The sequence below is a fragment of the Canis lupus genome, chromosome 9, assembly GCF_011100685.1.
Source record: "Canis lupus familiaris isolate Mischka breed German Shepherd chromosome 9, alternate assembly UU_Cfam_GSD_1.0, whole genome shotgun sequence".
NCBI classification, from domain to species: Eukaryota; Metazoa; Chordata; class Mammalia; order Carnivora; family Canidae; genus Canis; species Canis lupus.
The window spans coordinates 45,029,056-45,051,406 of NC_049230.1; the positions used below are offsets into that span (position 1 = coordinate 45,029,056).

A 22,351-nucleotide genomic window follows, 5' to 3' on the forward strand; every position below is an offset into this window, starting at 1 on the left:
CTTTAGCCCAGGGCCTGATCCTGGAGACCCGAAATCGAGTCCCACGTCGGGCTCCCTGCATGAAGCCTGCTTCTCCCTCTGCCTGTGACTCTGCCTCTCTCTCTCATGAATAAATAAATAAAATCTTTAAAAAAAAAATCGTAACAGAGGGATACCCTGGGTGGCTTAGCTGTTGAGCATCTGCCTTCAGCTCAAGATGTGAACCCGGGGTCCTGGGATCGAGTGCTGCACTGGGTTCCCCACAGGGACCCTGCTTCTCCTTCTGCCTATGTCTCTGCCTCTCTGTATCTCTCATGAATAAATCTTTTTTAAAAAAGTCATAACAGAGAAACCCAAACTCTATGCTGAAATGAGTTATTTTGCTTAGAACTGCACTTCATTTCTGTATAGGGGCTTTGGAAACAGAGCAAGAAGAACAAGGGAAGAAATAAAATGATGGGAGACACAGAGAGAAAGATATAGCACAGGAAGCAGATCTATTAGAAGACTGAGATCAGTACAGTTACAAGGAATAAAATGCCAAGATACATCTCCTTTGACTCAGGAAAATAAACAGAGATTCAGATACAGAGACTGGAATTCACAACAAGTGAACAAGAGAAAGGGGCAGTAAGACACAGAGAAAGGTAAAAGGAGATGTACAGAGGGAGAAAGTGCTAGCCTTTTATGGAACAGCATTCCCTTTAGGCTGACACCAGCAAAAGCCACATTGCATTTGTAGATCAAGTAAGGAGGCAGCTTGTTCTTAGGACAGAATGTGGCCAGGAGGAAGTGAATCAATCACCATCCTCCTCTTTATCCTGCACTCTGCACTCCACAGGAACACCTGATCATTATGGCCTTGCACTGATACTTGCATGTGTGTTTCCCCTTTAGACTGTGCCTCTTGATGGGGAGGCAGGGCCTGTCAGTCCAGAAGACAACCAGGACATACAGCGCAGGGGTTAGCAGTAGAGGGCCTGAGTTCCAGTCTTGGCTCTGCTACAATAAGCTGTGTGACATGGGGAAAACTACTTAACCTCTCTGTAAAACATGACTTCCTGGGCCTACCTCCCAGCGTGGTTGCAAGAATTAGATGAGAGATTTTCAGAAATACATGTAAACTACATGCCAGGCACAGGAAGGGGCTATTCTTTATAGGTGGCAGCACAGTTACTTGCTCTGAAACTTCTCAGTAAATATCTATTGGATTGAAGACGAACTAGACCTGGCCTTAGCCAGCTGCCAGGCTGCAGCTTCCTCAGTTTTATCCTGGACTATGTGCAAAAGCAAACTGTAAGTCTAAGAGGCACAGTCACACCCCAAGCAAATGGTTTCTACAAACAGTGACCACAGCTGCACACCACAGGGAAGTCTTTGCTCTGGTACACCATAATGGTTCTGTCAATAAAAACCATTAATTTACACAAAGAACTGATTATATGGTACTTGCCTTTGTGTATTGCTTTATATTTTTAAGGCACTTTCACATACTTCTTTTGCCGTAAGTGCAAAAATTTGCTTGTTTGCAGATAATCACACCTAGGCAAAAGTAGCGTGAGTTCTAAACTCAAGTTTAAAAAAATATTCAAGGGCATTGAACCATTAAGGAAATTACATTTGAAATGAATTAGAACCAGCAAATTGCTGTGAACAAATTCAGCTGCCTTCCTAAATCATCAGATCAATAATTTTTAATGTCTCATAAATAATTCCATAACAGGTTTATTTTTGCTTACTCAACTCTAATGGTATTTTTAGTTTTTTGATCAAAAAATATGTTTGGGGGCACCCGGGTGACTTGGTTGGTTAAGCAACCAACTCTTGATTCCATCTCAGGTTGTGATTTCTGGGTTGTGGGATCGAGCCCCAGCATCAGGCTCTGCACTCAGTGTGGAGTCTGTTTGAGACTGACTCTCTCTCTCTCTCTCTCTCTCTGCCTCTGTTCACCCCCTCACCCTCAGCTAACATGCACTCTCTAAATAAATTTTGAAAAATATGTTAGAAAAAATAGATGTTAGACAGTAAAACATGCCCAGTATGGAAAATAATAATAAATAATGCTATCACCAAGATATATTACTCTCATATATTAATATTTTGGTATTTTTTCCCAGTCCTCTTTAAATGCATTTATTATATATTTGATTGAGATTATGCTTTAAATTAATTTTGAATATTTTACTTATAAATATTTTCAACATTATTACAATCTTTACAAACCTCATTTTTAATAAGTCAGAAGGTATCTGATTTTTGATTATTATAGATTATCTTAACTCAGGGAGAGTGGGTTTGTCTACAGATGCACACTGGCACAAAAACAGACAAGGTCTTCATCGGTTCTGGGAACTTTATTTTTTTTAAACCTTTTTAAAAAGATTTTATTTATTTATTTGACACACAGAGAGAGAGAGATTGAACACACACAATCAGGGGGAGAAGCAGAGGAATGGGAGAAGCAGGTCCTCTGCTGAGCAGGGAGCCGGACGTGGGACTCAATCCCAGGACCCTGGGATCATGATCTGACTCAAAGGCAGACCCTTAACCAACGGAGCCACCCAGGTGCCTCTGTTCTGGTAACTTTTTTTTTTTTTTTTAAGATTTTTATTTATTTATTCATGAGACACAGAGAGAGAGGCATGGGCAGAGGGAGAAGCAGGCTCCTTGCAGGGAGCCTGATGTGGGACTCGTCCCAGATCGGGGATCCCGCCCTGAGCTGAATGGCAGATGCTCAACCGCTGAGCCACCCAGGCGTCCCTGTTCTGGTAACTTTAAACTTAAAAATAGTAAGAGTCCCATCCTTATTAGCATTTAGTTTCTGTCTTTAAACTGGGCATCATAGTACCTATAGAAACTCAAGCTGCTACTTAAATCTCTAGTTTTTGCTTTTTATAGGCTGAGCTCTATTAACCTATTTAGTAAACTGTAATTACGTAGGCACTTGGTGCTTGTTTAAGCAATAAAGGAAAATCATTCTTTGTGAAGCTAAGTTTGTAGTATCCTTTACCACACAGGCAACTTCCACCCCAACAGTTAGTTACTTCTCAACAAGATTGTGGATGAAAACCCACATGGCCAAAAAGTAAAAATAATGCAGAGAAAGTGAATTAGTTACAAAGACTTAAAATTCTTATTTGGGAAGGAATCTTCATTATATATATAGCAACAAGAACCTCAGCCCCAAGCATACTAGTGCATACTTATGTAGCAGCTGACTGTCACTACTTGTCTGTGACCGACTTTACAAACTATTTTTTAAAAAGGATTTTATTTATTTATTCATGAGAGACAAAGAAAGAGGCAGGGACACAGGCAGAGGGAGGAAGCAGGCTCCCTGCAGAGAGCCCTATTTGGGACTTGAACCTGGGATTCCAGGATCATGCCCTGAGCTGAAGGCAGATGCTGAGCCACCCAGGTGTCCCCTCACAAACTATTAATTGTGAGTCTGAAGACTGAATAAACTGTTTAGTTATGAGCCAGACTGAAATACATTTGCCCTGGAGGCAGTACAGATTTCCATGTTGTCAGGTAACTTGATGGAGCTGCCCCACAGAGGTCTTAGAAGGATTCAGAAAGTTTTAAACACTGCTGCAATATAAAGGATGGGAGCACTTGCTAGTCAAGATTCTGCTACTGTCTTTCTTTTATGTATGATAAGTCCATTGTTGTCTTATGCAGCATCTGTGGGTTGATTGGTTTAACTTTATATGTTTTCTTCTATTTCAATTTTAAGTGCCATGTTCACTCCATCTGCTGCTGTTTAACACTCTACTTTTGGGTCCTGCCCAGTATAGCAGCACACACATAAACCTTCAAAAAAGATTGTAACATTGAAAAGAAAGAGAATATAGTAATTTATCAAGAAAAATGAAGAAAATCAACTGAAATAAAAGAATAAAATAACCGAGGTAAGCTGGCTGGCTACAAGACCAATATGCAATATTACATGGCTTTTCTATAAGCCAGCAAATATCAATTAGAAAATTTAATAGAAAAGGAGGACCAGGGGGATCCCTGGGTGGCTCAGCGGTTTGGCGCCTGCCTTTGGCCCAGGGCCCGATCCTGGAGCCCCAGGATCGAGTCCAACGTCAGGCTCCTGGCATGGAGCCTGCTTCTCCCTCCTCCTGTGTCTCTGCCTCTCTCTCTCTATGTCTATCAAAAATAAATAAATCTTAAAAAAAAAAAAAGAAAAAAGAAAAGGAGGACCATTTACAGTATTTTTAAAATTTTAATCCCAGTACAGTTAACAACATAGAGTGTTCTATTAGTTCTAGGCATATTTTTTAATTTATAAAATCTGTTAGTTTTAGACCTAACAAGAAATATGCAAGACCTATAAGCTACAAACCTTTACTGAAAGATATAAAAGCCTAAATAGGGCAGTCCCGGTGGCGCAGCGGTTTAGTGCCGCCTGCAGCCTGGGGTGTGATCCTGGAGACCCTGGATCGAGTCCCACGTCAGGCTCTCTGCATGGAGCCTGCTTCTCCCTCTGCCTGTGTCTCTGCCTCTCATTCTCTCTCTGTGTCTCTATGAATAAATAAATAAAATCTTTAAAATATATATATATATATATATTTTTAAAAAAGCCTAAATAAATGAAGAGCATGGTCCTAAAGGGAAGATTCAATACTGTAAACATGTCAATTTTCCTCAAATTGATCTATAAATTCAATACAATTCCAATTGAATTCCTAAGATGTTTTTAACAGACTCAGTAAGCTCTTTCTAAAGCTTCTATGAATTAGAAAAAATGTGCAAGAATGGCCAAGAAATATTTGAATAAAGAATACTGGCAGAAGGAAGGAAGGAATTTACAGTATATCAAAACAACATCCTCAAATTATCATAATTGAAACAGTATAGAAGAAACAAAAAGATCAATGGAATAAAACACAGTCCTGAACTAGACCCACTAAATTTAATCTGTGGTAAATATATCATACCTGTGGGAAAGGATGGACTAAGAAAACCACAGAAATCATTAGCCTTCCTTCAGAAAAAATAAAATGAGTTGAATACTGTCCCCCTCCAGAATTCATGTCCTCCCAGAACCTCATGATCTTATTTGGAAATGGGGTCTTGGCAGATTTAATTGTGGTTAAGGATTGAGTTGAGACCATATTGCATTAGGGTAGGCCCTAAATCCAAAGAAAGCATCCTTGTAAGAGACAGAAAAGGACCCAGACACAGAAAGGAAGGTGATGGAGTAGAAGAAAAGAAGAAAAGATGGAGTAAGAGATTGGAATGATGAATCTACAAGCCAAAGACTGCTGGCAGCCACCAAAAGCTAAGGGAGAGAACCTTGGAACAGTTTCTCAGAGCCCCCCAAAAGGAATCAATTCTACCAACACCTAGATTTCAGACTTCCGGCCTCCAGAACCGTGAGAAAATTCATTTCTGTTGTCATAATGCACTCAGCCTTTGATAATTTGTGATACACAGTCCTAGAAAAGTAATACACTGCCACACATGAAACACAAACATAAATTCCAGATATATAAAAGATTTAGGATGAAAAGCAACATTACAGATGTATTAGAAGAAAAGTTTGAAAAATATTTTTATAATTCACAGACTAGAGAAAGCTTTCCCAAACAAGGCACAAACCCCAGGTGTCATATAGAAAAAGACAGATTTGTGTATGCTAAAACAAAATCGTACATCAAAGGGCACTATTAACAAGTTAAAGATAAGTATTAGTTAAGAAGAAAATATTTGTAGTACATAGCAGAGTAAGGATTAATACCCAGAATAGCCAAAAGATCCTATAAATTATGAAGAAACACAAATGACCAAGAGAATTATTCAAATAATATAAACTGGAAATAGATGACATACAAAAAGTCCAATGAAAGCTTTATAACTAACTTTAAAAAACTGATAACGGGGCACCTGGGTGGCTCAGTATTTGAGCATTGGACTTTGGCTCAGGGTCCTGGGATCTAGTCCTGCGTTGGCCTCCCCCAAGGGAGCCTGCTGCTCCCTCTGCCTATGTCTCTGCCTCTCTCTCTGCATCTCTCATGAATAAACAAATAAAATCTTTAAAAAAAAACAAACCCTGATAATATCCTGTGTACATAAAGATATAGAGACATAAAAAAAAAGATACAGGGACATAGCAATTTTCTTGATGCTGGTAGGAGTATAAATATGTATTACAAGGATATAGTATTATTTTTTTGTAATATCAAAAACTTAGGAAAAATCTAAATATCCAGTAAAAAAGTAAAATATTTTATGGTATGGCCAAACTATAAGATACTATATAGTCACTGCTATATAACCATGCAAAGAAAAGTTTGGAAGGAAAAAAATACCATGAGTATGTATATGGAGTTCATGAGTATGAACTCATATGGTTTCATGAGTATGTATATGGAGTAAACCTTAAATTAAGAGTGACTTTTACACTTTCCTGTGTTGTATGAGTTTTTCCAATAAAAATGGTTGTTACATAAATATAAAAAAAGGAAAATCATAATAAACACCTAGAAAATAATGGATCTAATTATTAAACATGCTTATTTTCTATGGAACATTATTTAGTACATGCATGTGAATATCTTGAAATATAGTTAGAAATGGGATGAAGAAGAGCATGCTGCCTCCCAAAATACATGAAAGGTAATATTTTTAAAAACATGACATACATATAACATACTTTTGGGGTCATCATTTTTTAAAGTGTTGAAATGTCATAAAAGCTCTTAGAAGACAGTGGCTTTGATTTTTCCAAGATTTTCCCCCATTTTATACACACACACACACACACACACACACACATATGAGAAGATATTTAAGCTGGTATAAAATACAATGCAAATGTACTTCATTGTATTAGTTCCTAAAACCATACACTAACATTTAGTGTAGTGGATTATATCGGCTCATAAAATGTTACACTCTAAACCCAACAGAGAGCCATGTTTGGCAAGGGCAGTGAGGGCAAAGAAAAAGAGCAATTGAGAATGAAAAAAGTCAAGATTTTCATAGGCAGTTGTAACTATGAGATTGACCCTAAGGAGAGAAAGCCAAGTGTGGATATAAAAAATTTGGAGACTAATGATGGCCACAGGAGCAGTCTCAGCAGTGACTCTCAATGGGGGACTGGGGTGGAGGAAGCCGTCAGAATCTTGAACAATATTATATTTAGGAAATAAAACTTTTAACGTTTTTCTGGTATAGACCTAAAGTACAGACAGGCAAAATATTCTTTTTTTTTTTTTTAAAGTTTTTATTTATTTATGATAGTCACAGAGAGAGAGAGAGTGAGAGAGGCAGAAACACAGGCAGAGGGAGAAGCAGGCTCCATGCGCCGGGAGCCCGACGTGGGATTCGATCCCGGGTCTCCAGGATCACGCCCTGGGCCAAAGGCGGGCGCCAAACCACTGCGCCACCCAGGGATCCCCAGGCAAAATATTCTTGGCTGGTGGAGAAGGGATATCATCTTGTGTTATCAGTGGTTATGAAAACTAGAGAATATTATATGTGGGAAGGTTGCTCACAAGTTTTTTATGTTTAGCAGAAGGAGGCATGGACTTTAAAAAGTTTTTTTTGTTTGTTTGTTTGTTTTTTTGTTTTTTTAAAGAAGTGTAAGGACGCCTGGGTGGCTCAGTGATTGAGTGGCTGCCTTCAGCTCAGGCTGTGATCCCAGGGTCCTGGGATGGAGTCCCACATCAGGCTCCCTGCAGGGAACCTGCTTCTCCCTCTGCCTATGTCTCTGCCTCTTTCTATGTTCTCATGAATAAATAAATAGTCTATTTTTTTTAAGGAAGTTTAATAAATATTCAGTGGAATTCCGTTTCCCTTAAAATTCCATGCAAAATGTGCAAATGTATATTTTTCTGGGGAAAGGACCTACATAGAGTTCTTCATGTCCTAGAAGGGATCCAGACTCAAAAAATATTAAAAACTACTGGTATAGACCAGAAGAGAAGTGGTTGAAGATCCAGCTCAGGGAATGCAATAGAAAGAAGGGGAGGCAAAGAAACAAGAACACAGGGCTGGAAGTGGCTATGGCATTGTAAGATACTCAAGGGTGTTAGATACAATGAATTAGTGATAGATACACTATAATGATCGTACTAGTTGGGCAGCACGGGTGGCTCAGCGGTTTGGCGCCTGCCTTCGGCCCAGGGTGTGATCCTGGAAACTCAGGACTGAGTCCCACATTGGGCTCCCTGCATGGAGCCTGCTTCTCCCTCTGCCTGTGTCTGTCTGTCTCTCTCTCTCTCTCTGTGTGTCTCTCTCATGAATAAATAAAGAAAATCTTAAAAAAAAAAATGATTGTACTAGTTAGTTAATGTCAATTTCATAAAACAAATGTTTTTCTTTTTTGTTGTAAAGTATAAGACTGACACAAAAGGGTTTGTCATTTTGACTTACATAACTATCACCTTGTTGAGTAGGTGAAGGAATTACTGAATGCAAACCCAATGGAGCCAACATGGAAGGGCTCTAAAAGCATCCAGGAACTAGCACGTACGCATGACTGAATGCCTGAGCTATGATCGTGGGAACAGGCAAGCTGCTGAAGCTAGCTGGAGATTATGATCTGTTTAGCAAGAATGGGCATGCACAGAGAACCAGAGTACCAATCAAGGCACAACTGGGTGTCCAGCCTATGGGAACAAGCAGAACACCTGAATGCCAATCAAGAATGAATGCTGGTGTTCAGGATATTCAGAAACTTGAGGAATGTACAGCAAAAGACTATCATCATGAAAAGCCACATATTCCACTAAAGGAATGCCAAGCAAACATTTTTTTGAACAAGATTTCTTGTAGAAATCAAACTAGACCTCTCCATTACAAGTTGATGGGAACTTTGCCACCCATAATAATAATAGGATCTGTGTGGGAACGCCTGGGTGGCTCAGTGGTTGAGCATCTGCCTTCGGCTCAGGGCGTGATCCCGGGGTCCTGGGATCGAGTCCCACATTGGGCTCCCCACAGGGAACCTGCTTCTCCCTCTGCCTGTGTCTCTGCCTCTCTCCGTGTCTCTCTTGAATAAATAAATAAAATCTTAAAAAAAAAAAAAAAAAAAAAAGATCTGTGTGTGACAGGGTTTGAGAGTCCTAGGGGACATTTTGGAAATTTGTAGGGAGTATTTTTGGTTAACACTATGTTGGGAAGGAGCTATGCTGCTGGCTTAGTAGGTAAGGATCCAGTAATATAGACATCTTGCAGTTTTCTTTACAAGAAACTTCACAAAAAGGTCAGCTGTTTAGGGGAGATGAGATCATTATGTAGGGGAAGCTTAAATGGAAGAATTATACTATCTTGATCTTATAAAATAACACACTCTGCATGCTGTCTACTTAATGTAGTACAGCTACTTCAAAAACAATGAAACTAGTTGCAAATACAACAGGGTATTGGAGACACCTTTTTTTTTTTTTTTTTTTTTGGAGACACCTTTTAACAGAGTTAGAAATGCTAAATTGACAGGAACATGAAATTTAGAGATCTCACTGGATTTCATTAACGAAGGCTATTTTTTTTTTCAGATTATTTGTTTATTTATTCATGAGAGACACAGAAAGAGAGGTAGAGACATAGGCAGAGGGAGAGGCAGACTCCCCATGGGGAGCCTGATGCGGGACTTGATCCCAGGACCCTGGGGATCACAACCGGAGCTCAACCACTGAGCCACCCAGGTGCCCCAACAGAGGCTTAAAATAAGCATGAAATACTTTCATCCTATGGACTTAATTTTTTTTTTTTTGCATAATGAGAAACATTATGAACATTATTTTGGGGATTACTGTTTTTTTTCCATCTTATTTTGATGTTGTTCTCAGAGATGCACTGCACAAATCCCCTTCAGCCTATCCTCTTTTATCAATCCATCCTTTTTCTATTCTCTATTAAAAGATAGGCTCTCCAAGGTATGTGAGTGTTTTAAGTATTAGAGACTGAATTTTTAAAAATTTATTTATGATGGTCACACACACACACACAGAGAGGCAGAGACATAGGCAGAGGGAGAAGCAGGCTCCATGCACCGGGAGCCCGACGTGGGATTCGATCCCGGGTCTCCAGGATCGAGCCCTGGGCCAAAGGCAGGCGCTAAACTGCTGCGCCACCCAGGGATCCCTAGAGACTGAATTTATGCATAAGGTGAAATTTCAAGTGAGAAAAATATGTTTTCTATAATACTCTGTCATCAACTATACCCCATCCCATTGTATAACAGGAAAAAAAATTTAAAAAAAATTTTTTAAAGATTATTTTATTTATTTATTCAGAGAGAAAGGCAGAGACACAGGCAGAGGGAGAAGCAGGCTCCATGCTGGGAGCCTGACATGGGACTTGATCCCCGGTCTCCAGGATCACACCCCGGGCTGCAGGCGGCACTAAACTGCTGTGCCACTGGGGCTGCCCGGAAAAATAATTTTTTAAAGCTTGGCTCATTTATGAGACTTTCACAAGCTCCTTCTTCTACTTTTTTTAGAGAGGGGAAGGGCAAAGGGAGAGGGAGAGAGAATCCTAAGCAGACTCCTTGCCTAGCATGGAGCCCAACATGGGGCTTGATCTCACAACCCTAAGATCATGACCTGAGCTGAAATCAAGAGTTGGACTCTTCACCAAGCCACCCAGGTGCCCCTTAATGCCTTTTTTTTTTAAAAGATTTTATTCATTTATTTTATTTTAGAGAGGGAGAAAAAGAGAGCATGAGTGGGGGAAGGGGCAGAGGGAAAGGGAGAAAGAAGCTCTGCTGAACACAGAGCCTAATGTTGGGTTCGATCCCACAACCCCAAGATCATGACTGAAGTTGAAACTAAGAGTTAGTGCTTAACCGACTGATCTACCCATGTGCTGTGTCCCCTTAATGCCTTTTTTTTTTTTTAAGATTTTATTTATTTATTCATGAGAGACACAGAGAGAGAGAGAGAGACAGACATAGGCAGAGGGAGAAGCAGGCTCCTTGCAGGGAGCCTGATGTGGGACCGGATCCCGGGACTCCGGGATCACGCCCTGGGCCGAAGGCAGCGCTAAACCGCTGAGCCACCCAGGGTTCCTTCCCTTAATGTCTTTTTAAAAAATCTAGTGTTCACCGGTATCTCTGCTCTTTTATCTTCCTACACTTTTTGTACTGTGCAATTCTCTTAAACTCAACCTTGTATTCATTACTAGTATCTTATCTGCAAAGAAGGAGAGGGAAATAATTGAGTTGGGAGTTCAGAGTAGGGAAGCAGGGGCAATGCAGTTGAGTGTTTATAAAACAGATGCATTGAAGGATAATCAGTGGAAATTGGACAGCATGAATTTGGACTGGAGATGGTCACCCTTGCTTCATGACTCACACAATAACTCAAGCTGCTCAGAAACAGAAAAAACAAAAATGAGGAGCCTCAGGCTGATGACAGGCATGCTAAACTGGACCATGTCATTTCTCTGCTTATAATCCTTCAATGGCTTCCCATTCCTTAGTATGACCTTCAGGAGCCTCAGTCATCTGGCACTACCTATTTCTCTAGCCTCCACTTGCACCGCTCTCCCCATGGCTTTCAAAGTCCCACCTCTTTGGCCAATTTCTTCCATCCTAAAGGCTTTTTTGCACATACCATTCCTTTCATCTGTCACCTCTGGTTCTTCCCATCCCCCACCCTTTGCTTTAGCTTAAAAATCTCCTCAGAGATGCCTTTCTTGACCCCCAAATCCAATCAGGACACTATCAAAATAGTCTTTCAACATATACTTGATTTGTCTATCATTAGACCCATCACAGTTATGTTTACTTGTATTAATACCCTTTTCAGGCATGGAAATAGCTATGGAGCCCGGCACTTGGTCAATTTTGTTGACTGCTTAATTCCCAGGACCTAGCCTAGTAGAAACACCTATCAGTAACAGGAACATTCTTTCACTCACTTAACACATTTATTGAGTTTACTGAATGAGTGAATGAATGTTCAGAAGAGTTAGCTATGGGACTTTGGAAAAGTTTTTTTTATTTTAGCCATATCTCCACTTTCTCATCTGCTAAATGGGACAACGATACTAATTTCTAACCTCAGAGTTGCATGTGCATTAAAAGAGACAATGCCTGCCTACCATGGTTCCTGGCATTATATAGGGGCTAGGAAATGTTAATTCTTATTGTCATAAAAATAAGCTCTATGAACAAACAGAACTCTATCTAATACATCACTGGTAGGAATGCAAAAATGGTATAGCAACTTTGGAAAAGCAGTTTACCAGTTTCTTATAGAGTTTAACACAGATTTTCCATTCAATCCAGCAATCCCACCTCTAGCTATTCACCCAAGTAAAATGGAAACTTTTGTTCACACAAAGCATGCCCATGAGTGTTTATATCAGCTTTATTCATCATTGCCCAAAACTGGAAACAACTCAAGTGTCCTTTGAACAAATTGTGATATAGTTACATAGTAGAATACCACTCAAGGAGAAGGAATTAACTACTGATACATGCAACGACATGGATGAAATACAACAGCTTCACGCTAAGTGAAAGAAGCCAGACTTGAAAGGTGACATATTATAGGATTCCATTTATATCATGTTCTGAAAAAGTCAAACTGTAGGGAGAAAAATCAGGTCAGTGGTAGCCAGGCAATGGGTGGAGCACGAGGGAATTTGGAGGAATGATAGAACTGTCCTAGGACTTGTTTGGGATAGTAGTGACATGACTATATGCATTTATCAAAACTCATGGCATTATAAGCTGAAAGGTGAATTTTACTATCTGTAAATTATGCCCTAATATAAAAGATAAAGATCCAAAACAGGTAGATAAAATTACCTTTTCCTTTTAAAAAAAAGTATTATAAAAGTACCACAGACTATCTATAGACATTTTGGGAAAATATACAAAGAGTGTATATTTCATCACCCACAGAACAGTACTATTTCTTTCCTATCATTTTTATATGTGCAAAACCCACATAAACTGGGACTACACTGTACATTTTTGCTTTCCCAAATGTACATTTTACTTTCTGGTATATATTAAGCACATTTTTCCATGTCATTAAGTAACTTTCAAAACCATGATTTTGTTACACTATTCTGCCAATTTTTTTAAAAAACGATTTTATTTATTTATTCATGAGACACAGAGAGAAAGGCAGAGAGAGAAGCAGGCTCCTCGCAGGGAGCCCAAGGCCGGACTGGATGCGGACTGGATGCAGGACTCGATCCCAGACTGGGATCACACCCTGAGTCAAAGGGAGACGCTCAACCGCTGAACCACGCAGGCAGGCGTCCTGCCAATTTGTATTTTTAAGGCTTTCCTTATTGTTAGAAAGTGCTTCTATGTTTTTACAACAAACAACTTTGATAAAATTAAAAAAAAAAAAAAAAAAGCTCAGTGGGACCAGGGACTCTTCCATTTTGGAATTTTACAATGTTTAACTGGTAAAACAACGCTTCTTTGGGCTGCAGTCGCTTCATTGTTTTAAGTGTCCGCGGGAAAAGTGGTTGCACAGGGCGAGCTGGCCTCTTTCCTTTGCGGTGCATTAAGAGCTAGACAGTCTAATATTACCTGTATTACTAGCTTAAATTTGCATAGCGCTTTTTATATTTAATGCTCACCACATACTTGCAGGGTAGGCAGGGCAGATGCAGGGTTTTGCTCAAGAACTCAAAGCTTATCGGTCGTGGAATGGGACTTAGACTCCAGATACTGAGTCTCAGAAAGTCAACATTTCCCCGGCGATGGAGCAATACCTAAGGAGCCACCTTCCTCCCCCGCCCCAAGGAGAAGCTGCAGGCACACTCCCCCCCCCCCCCCGCCCCCGGAAAACTCTGCCTAGAGGCTTGGCACGTGAGGAACTTAAATGTCAAGTGGACGCTGTCCCTCCAACAAAATGTCCTGGGCAGCATCGCCACTTACCAGCTGGGGTCATTCCTCCCCCGGTGGCAGGGGGATACCTACTGCCCCTGACCAAGGGGGCCCTGGGAGCTTCGCGGCCTGGGAGGGTTGCTGTCGGTCGGTCGCGACGCTGTCGGGGCTTACCCTCACTGGGGGTCCTGCCAGGGCGGCCAGGCCCTCCCCAACACCGGGGCCTTCAGTGCGGGGGCGTGCCCTCGGCGAGTTGAAGTGGGCCCCCATCACGTTAGGGAGAGCTGAGGGCGGGCAGGGGAGGCTCCCGGGACGTGACGGGAATGCCTTCCCCGGGCAACCAGAGGTCAGTCCTCCGCTATCCCAGAGTGCCCCGGATCCCGGAAGTGCCCGGCTTCCCGGAAGTGCCCGGCTGGCTGACAGAGAGGAGGTTTACCTGAACGCTGCAAGAAGAGGGTTGTGGTTCTGGAGTTTGGGTGACGGCTGGAGGAGAGACTCGGGGTCGAGGTGGGCGCCAGGAGGGAGCTGGGCGGCGGGATGATGGAGGAGGAGGAACTGGAGTTCGTGGAGGAGCTGGAAGCCGTGCTGCAGCTCACGCCTGACGTGCAGCTCGCCATAGAGCAGGTGAGCGTTCCGCCCCCTGACAGGAGGAGAGCGGAGGCTGGGGAAGCCTGGGGGTGGGACCCGGGGTGGGATGGATGGGGAGGGAGCGGTCTTTGGACCGAGAGGTGAGAACCAGGAGCGGGCAGGGAAGGTTTGGAGGGAGGTGGTGGTGGGAAGGGGTTTCAGCATCTAGGGCAGGGAGAGAGCCCTTTCTAGGCCTTGATTGTCTTTGGAGGGTGAGGCGTCCTGGTGGGTTTGGGCAGAGGAACCGAGCCCCTTGAAAGCATATGAACCTGGAAGAAGGGAAGTCACGGATACCGACCTCAGATCTGGGTGGTTATTTACCAGGCTGGTGTGCCGCTGCTCCCAATTCTTAATCTAGCCCTTTGTGAGGGACTCGGGATTGAGAGGAGGAGCCACTTTAATACCTGAAGCGGGTCCCTGAGCAGAGGGAGGGGACACGGTTGAAAAGGACCCCCTTATCATACTTCAGTGGATGAGAATTCCTAATGTTGATCGGTTTGGGTTAGATTGAACAATATTCCCCGGAGACCTTCCTTTCCTTCCCTTCAGGGACTCTTTGGTTGACTAAATTCTCTTTTTTAAGAGTAAATGATATTAGAAATAGTCCTTTAGACTCCTGTTCAGGATATTGCTTCTGATAAAGGGAGAGGATTTCCCTTAATGGAACTGGTGTAGGGGATAAGATTTAAGAAAAGGAGGATTATGCCACATTTAGTGACCACTGGGAAGTTTTTTGAAGTAAAGTACTGTTACTACCATTGCTAATGTTAATATTTATTGAGCGTTAACACTTACTCTAGGTTTGTCTCTGTACTAATTTATTTGTATTGTGCCACTTACAGATTTTTGGACGTGTGGTGTTCTACCAGTGGTTGGATTACCCATATAAAGTACATTTGGCACATCCTGAGGGTGCTAGACCATTGGGCAAAGGTTTAGTTGTTCAGGCCACAGCCTCCCACCCACCTCTTCCTGACAGAAAAAGACATGCATTTCATTTTTTCTTTGGGCCTAGTGGGCTCTCATAGAAGAAACAAACAATGCAGTCAGTTACCGTTTGACAAGGATTTGGGGAGAGCACATTTTTGCTATTTCTTAATAAGAATGAGTTTTAGGTTAACCTTATCTAATAAACAGACATCAGAAAAGAATTGGCTTTCAGAATGACTATCTTGAGCTGGTGAAATTCAGTACTCAGGGGATCACTCAGCTTCTTTTATGATCTACCTTGTTTTTTATTTTTTTAAAGATTTTATTTATTTATTCACGATAGACATAGAGAGAGAGAGAGAGGCAGAGACACAGGCAGAGGGAGAAGCAGGCTCCATGCCGGGAGCCGGATGTGGGACTCGATCCTGGGACTCCAGGATCGCGCCCTGGGCCAAAGGCAGGCGCCAAACCACTGAGTCACCCAGGGATCCCCTATAATCTACCTTGTTATATGTTCTTCAGGTTATAGCTTTTGAAGGGAATTATTTTTCAGAAGACAGTGTTCTTTCTTCTGTTAAATAGATGGACAGTTCCCGAAGGCAAGCTCTATTTCCTGACACTGTCTGAAGCGAAAAAATTGTTTCAATGCATAGTGAATTCTAATGCTGAGCCATCCCCGAGACATAGTGCATAAGTCTTTTATCAAGGCTTCCTTATTACAGTCATGTCATCAGCTGGTTTAATCTGAGAGTGGGCAATGCCCCTTTATTTCTCCTTTCTGTGGGATTTTGTTGATATTGTGGAACTTCCACTGTTGCACATTCTGTTAGTTGCACCAAGACGTTAAAATTACAGATGTTGGTGAAAATTAAAGATTGACTTTCACAAATATCTTACTGAGCAATTGTTGTGTATTAGGCTTACAGAATGAAAAAAGATAGGTTTTTTGCCTTCAAAGTAATTTACCATCCAGTAGGAAGGAAAGAAATAATACATAAAACAAGACAGAAGGATGACGGTTATTTTTAATCCCCTGTCTTTATATAGGTATTTCCAAGCCAGGATCCTCTAGATCGTGCAGATTTCAATGCAGTGGAGTATATCAATACCTTATTCCCAACAGAACAAGTAAGTATAGTTTCCTTCACTTCAGTGGTTTCTGGCTTATCCTATAAGTATTATGATTGGTGTGTTATACTATATCATCTAAGGAGACTTGATAAACAAGTGAGAGTTAAATTCAAATCAAACCCCATTGTAACTGATTGGGGGTGAGGGATAGCTTATGCCAAATGCTGTTGTGTAAGAGAATTCTTTGTATTGTGAGCATATTATATGAAATTATAGCTTTACCTTGTAAGAGCCCTCCCACATTTTTCCATAGTATAGTGGGAAGTAGGAAGGATTTTTAAAATTATTAGAGAAGAGTAAGAGTGAAGTGGACAGGATAACCCTGGAATCATAAGGCTACTTTGTCCTATTTCAAAGTTTTCAGACTTTATTATGTATTTATTTATTTTGCATTGGGTGACTTACCTATACAAATGGGTTTTTCTTACAAAATTGGATTTTGGGTGTTTAGGTGAGAAGTAGATCAGAGTTAGAAACAGCAGAGGTGGGGGCACCTGAGTGGCTCAGTTGATTAAGCCTCCAACTCAGAGTCCTGAGTTCAAGCCCTACTTTGGGCTTGTGGACCCTGCTTTAAAAAAAAAAGAGAGAGGGGATCCCTTGGTGGCGCAGCGGTTTGGCGCCTGCCTTTGGCCCAGGGCACGATCCTGGAGACCCGGGATCGAGTCCCACGTCGGGCTCCCGGTGCATGGAGCCTGCTTCTCTCTCTGCCTGTGTCTCTGCCTCTCTCTCTGTGTGTGTGACTATCATAAATAAATCAAAATTTAAAAAAAAAAAAAAGGAGGGAAAGCAGAGTTGAAAAGTCTGCTAGAGTTCTTTTTTTTTTTTTTTTTTTCTTTTTTTTTTCTCTTTTTTTTCTCTTTTTTTTTTTTCTTCTTTTTCTCTCTGCTAGAGTTCTGCTTGGTTTTTCATTTTATGAATTCAGCAAATGTTCATTGGGCACCTGTCAGCTATATTGGTCACTGTGCTAGGTGCTGTGGACCCAAAGATGAATAATGCCCAGTCTGTGCCCTCTTAAAGTATACATGATCAAGGTTGGGTGGGGGAGACAGTGTTGAATGCTATAGGAGAGGTACATAATGGGTTTAGTAAGGAACAAAGGAACAGTTTTTCCTAAGAAAAATCAAAACCTCAGAGAGGAGGCAGCCGTTCTGCCAAATCTTAAAGGAGTCATTTGTTCACTTCACTTAGTCAAATGTATTTAAGTGTCTACTAAGTGCCAGGCACTGTTTAGAAACTGGGGAGAAATGGTAAATGTGATAGGCAAGTTCCTGGTCTCGTGGAATCTAATATAAGGAAGAAGAGAGTAAACAGATCAACAAATACATATATAAGAAATCATCAAGCATAGTTGATGCTGTGATAAAAAGCAGGCACAGAGAAAGAACATGACAGCACGGGGAGGGGCTCCTTTAGACCAGTGGGCGGGGAAGGTATTTGTGAGGTACTTACCTATAAACTGAGACTTGATACCTGTGAAAGAGCCAGGCTGTGGCAGTCTGGGAGAACACTGTTTAAGGCAGAGTGAACCACTGAAATCTGGAATGACAGGGAAAGGTCATTCAAAGCACAGGGCAGAGGCTCGGAGATGAGAAACACAGTGTGCTCAGGGAACATAGCCTCCTAGGAGATGGGGCTGGAGGGGTTGGCAGCACAAGGGTCCTGAAGGGATTCTGTTCTCTAGGCCCGCAGTCTCCAGTTTTTTTGGATACCATATGCTTCTCACTGAAATATTTTGCACACAACTAATTTTCACCGAGCTGATTTTAAGCTTATATACTCTGAAAATATTATGTACATATTCATAATACTAGTGTTAAATAAATAGGTTTTAGTAGGGTTTGTCATGGAAATAAGTAAAAATAGAGGTTTTAATGTTTTGTCTTCACACTCTAATGGGTATCATTACAAAGCCCTTGGAAATGTACACACCCTGGCTAGGGACTGTGATTATAGGCAGTGGGTGTTCTTTTAAGGACTCCTGTCAGGGTAATGACTGGATCAGATTCACATTTAAAAAATTCCACCTGGGGACACCTGGGTGGCTCAGTCTGTTAAGTGTCTGACTCTTGGTTTCAGCTGAGATCATGATCTCAGGGTCCAGAGATCCAGCCCCAGAATGGGCACTGTGCTCAGCAGGGAGTCTGCTTGAGATTCTCTGAGATTCTCTCCCTCTGCCCCTGCCGATGCTCTCTCTAAAATAAATAAATCTTTTTCAGATCCAGAAAGATTTCTTTCTTTTTTTTTTTTTAAAGATTTATCTATTTATTTATTCAGAGAGAGCAAGAGAGAGGCAGAGACACAGGCAGAGGGAGAAGCAGGCTCCATGCAGGAAGCCCGACGTGGGACTCAATCCCGGGTCTCCAGGATCACACCCTGGGCTGCAGGCGGCGCTAAACCGCTGCGCCACTGGGGCTGCCCTCCAGAAAGATTTCATAGAGGAAATGGCATTTCAGCTGCACGATAGACACCAAATGAAGGATTTTGAACTTTGATTTCTAGCCTGGCCGACTAGGTGGATATTGACACCTTTACCCTCGGTTGGGCATAAGGACAAAGAGTAGGCTTCAGTGGTAAATATGGTAGGAGTAGGGTGTAAGAGTGAGCTAAGTCTTGAACATTTTTGAGCCCTCCGGGTAGAAATATGTAGTTGGATATTTGAGTCTGGAGCTCATAATCCCGGTAATTGTTAATATTTTGGCATATATTCTTCAAACATTTTCTAATAGACATGTTAATTTTTTTTGACATGTTAATTTTTTTAAATGAAGTTGGAAAAAATGGTATGATTCTGTGTGATTGTCTTTGAGGTTTCACAGATAGTCTTTAGAGCTCATTGTTTTCTGCGAAAAAGAGGAATTCTAGGAATTAGCTGGAGGCAGAAATTTGGGAACAACTGGTATAAAGACAGCAATTTTAGCTGTGAAAATGTCGTCTGCCCCACCCTATCAAGAATGCTGACTCATCAAAGCAAAAATAACTGTTAGGTTTGGAAATTATACAGGAAACCACCAGGTTCTTATTTTTTTCTGGTATGCTTTTGTATGTATTTGATTTTAAATTACTGAAGGTAACGCTAGACATTTGTTATAACACACATTCAGGGATCCCTGGGTGGTGCAGCGGTTTGGCGCCTGCCTTTGGCCCAGGGCGCGATCCTGGAGACCCGGGATCAAATCCCACATCGGGCTCCCGGTGCATGGAGCCTGCTTCTCCCTCTGCCTATGTCTCTGCCTCTCTTTCTCTCTCTGTGACTATCATAAATAAATAAAAATTTAAAAAAATTTAAAAAAATAACACACATTCAGTTATATGTCTTATCTAATTATGCCTCCATATACATGCTAATATGTAGTGAAGTTTTTCTTTCTTTAAGATTTTATTTAAAAAAAAAGATTTTATTTATTTATTTGACAGAGCATGAGACAGGACAAGCACGGGGAGCATCAGAGGGAGAAGGAGGAGCAGACTCACCACTAAGCAGGGATCCTGATATGGGGCTTGATCCTAGGACCCCAGGATCCTGACCTGAGCCGAAGGCAGACATTTAACCAGCTGAGCCACCCAGGCACCTTGTAGTGAAGTTTCTTAGCAAACTAAGAAAATCTATAACGCAAGGTTTACCTTTATTTCCCCAATCCCAGATTTATACCTAGCAGTTCATTTTCCAACCCAGATTCTCATGGACCTTAATGAAAAGGTAATAAAAAAATAGTGCCATGATTTATCATTTCTTTCACCTCTTGCTAGATTTGGGACAAAACCCACCTATATACCTCAAGGGCTTGCAGTAAATATTTAGAAATTTTTAAAAAGATTTATTTATTTATTTGTGAGAGACATGGGCGGGGGATTTGGGGTGGGCAGAGACATAGGCAGAGGGAGAAGTAGGCTCTTTGCAGGAGCGTAATGCGGAACTCGATCCTGGATCATGGGATCACAACCTAAGCTGAAGGCAGCTGCCCAACCGCTGAGCCACCTGGGCACCCCAAATATTTAGAATATTTAAAGTAGATGTCAATATATCAAGAATAAATTTAGTGTCACTCTAAGGAGAAGGATGTGTATTCAGGTTTGTTTCTTTTTTAAGATTTTATTTATTCATTCATGAGAGACACACAGAGAGAGAGAGGCAGAGACACAGGCAGAGGGAGAAGCAGGCTTCATGCAGGGAGCCCGACGTGGGACTCGATCCTTGGTCTCCAGGATCATGACCTAGGCTGAAGGGGGTGCTAAACTGCTGAGCCACCCAGGCTGCCCTGTATACAGTTTCTATTGAATAGCAGTTACTTGCAAGTCTGTGGTTACCTGGAGGTATCTGCCTGGAGGCAGATCTGTGGATGTTTGTAACTCTAGGTACAAGTGGGAAGAGCTCAGTTTTCTGTATGTAATAGCGTTCTCTGGTTAGTTTTTTTTTTTTTAATTTTTTTTATTTATTTATGATAGTCACATAGAGAGAGAGAGGCAGAGACACAGGCAGAGGGAGAAGCAGGCTCCATGCACCAGGAGCCCGACGTGGGATTCAATCCCGGGTCTTCAGGATCGCGCCCTGGGCCAAAGGCAGGCGCCAAACCGCTGCGCCACCCAGGGATCCCCCTCTGGTTAGTTTTGAAGAGTAGCCAGGTTTGGTAACAATGATCTGGAAAACTTGTCTAGTTTCCTAGTAGAAAACTGAAGATAATCATTTGTCATGTTTTCATTAGAGGTTTGATTAGGGAAATCTAGATAAAATCTATTAAAAATGAATATAAGGGGCACCTAGGTGGTTCCGTGGTTGAGTGTCTGCCTTTGGCTCAGGTAATGATCCTGGGGTCCTGGGATAAAATCCCGTATCAGACTCCCTATGGGGAGCCTGCTTCTCCCTCTGCCTATGTCTCTGCCTCTCTCTCTGGGTCTCTCATGAATAAATAAATAAATCTTTTTAAAAAATAAATAAAAATGAACATAAAAGTAATATAACTAAGAGCTTTGAAAGAAGAGTCACATGAAGCTGTTTCTAAAGAATTTTTAATGACCCCCCCCAAAATGCTCTGAGTCTATGTTGTTAAGTGAAAACAGTAATAAGATGGCACATTGTTTATCATTCCAGTTTAATTTTTTTTTAAGCCAGATACTTGCTTAGAAGGAACCATAGAAAGCAATATACCAGAATGCTGCCTACTGGTCCCCCTGTTTGTACTCACTCTCTGTGTCAAATAAATAAAAAAAGAATCAGGACAAAATTTTCAATAATAAAACATTTTTATATTTTTAAAGGTTTTATTTATTTGAGAGAGAAAGAGAGAGTACACCTGGACAAACGGGGAGGGGAAAAAGGAGAGGGAGAAGCAGGGAACCCAATATGAGATTCCATCCCAGGACTTGAACCAAAGGCAGATGCTTAACTGACTGAGCCACCCAGGTGTGCCAAATAATTAAAATATTTTTATTTATTTATTTTAAGATTTTATTTATTCATGAGAGACACAAAGAGAGGCAGAGACATAGGCAGAAGGAGAAGCAGTCTCCCTGCGGGGAGCCCGGGGAGCCTGATGTGGGCCTCGATCCCAGGACTCCATCCCAGGACCCCTGAACCACTACCCGAGCTGAAGGCAGATAGTCAACCACTGAGCCACCCAGGTGTCCCTAATTAAAATATTTTTAAATGGTAAAACCGTACAATCACATTATAACTAAACTAGATAGGTGATTCTCAAAAGAGAAGATGACCTCCAATGAGGGTCACCAATCTGGATTCCTGTGGGGATTGTTCCTCAATCCCAGTGAGGATTACTGACATAGCAGACACTCAACTGATAGCATCCCTCAGATACGTGGGATGTAGAAAAGTTAGGTCAAGGACCTAACTTTAGAGGTAGCATTTTGGAGTAA

General features: G+C 41.5%; 1 protein-coding gene across 2 annotated transcripts in view; it reads left to right on the forward strand.

Annotated features, from left to right (window-relative positions):
- The first annotated feature begins 14,177 nt into the window (after positions 1-14,177).
- The window catches only part of VPS53 (VPS53 subunit of GARP complex), a 167,903-nt gene continuing 159,729 nt past the window's right edge, over positions 14,178-22,351 (forward strand). For both annotated transcript variants that reach the window (XR_005364750.1, XM_038548440.1), the window contains exons 1-2: positions 14,178-14,419; positions 16,400-16,480. Coding sequence is in view for 1 of the 2 variants with exons in the window: in XM_038548440.1 (XP_038404368.1) it covers positions 14,333-14,419; positions 16,400-16,480 (168 nt within the window). In the remaining variant the exon portion in view is untranslated. The remainder of the gene's footprint in view (positions 14,420-16,399; positions 16,481-22,351) is intronic.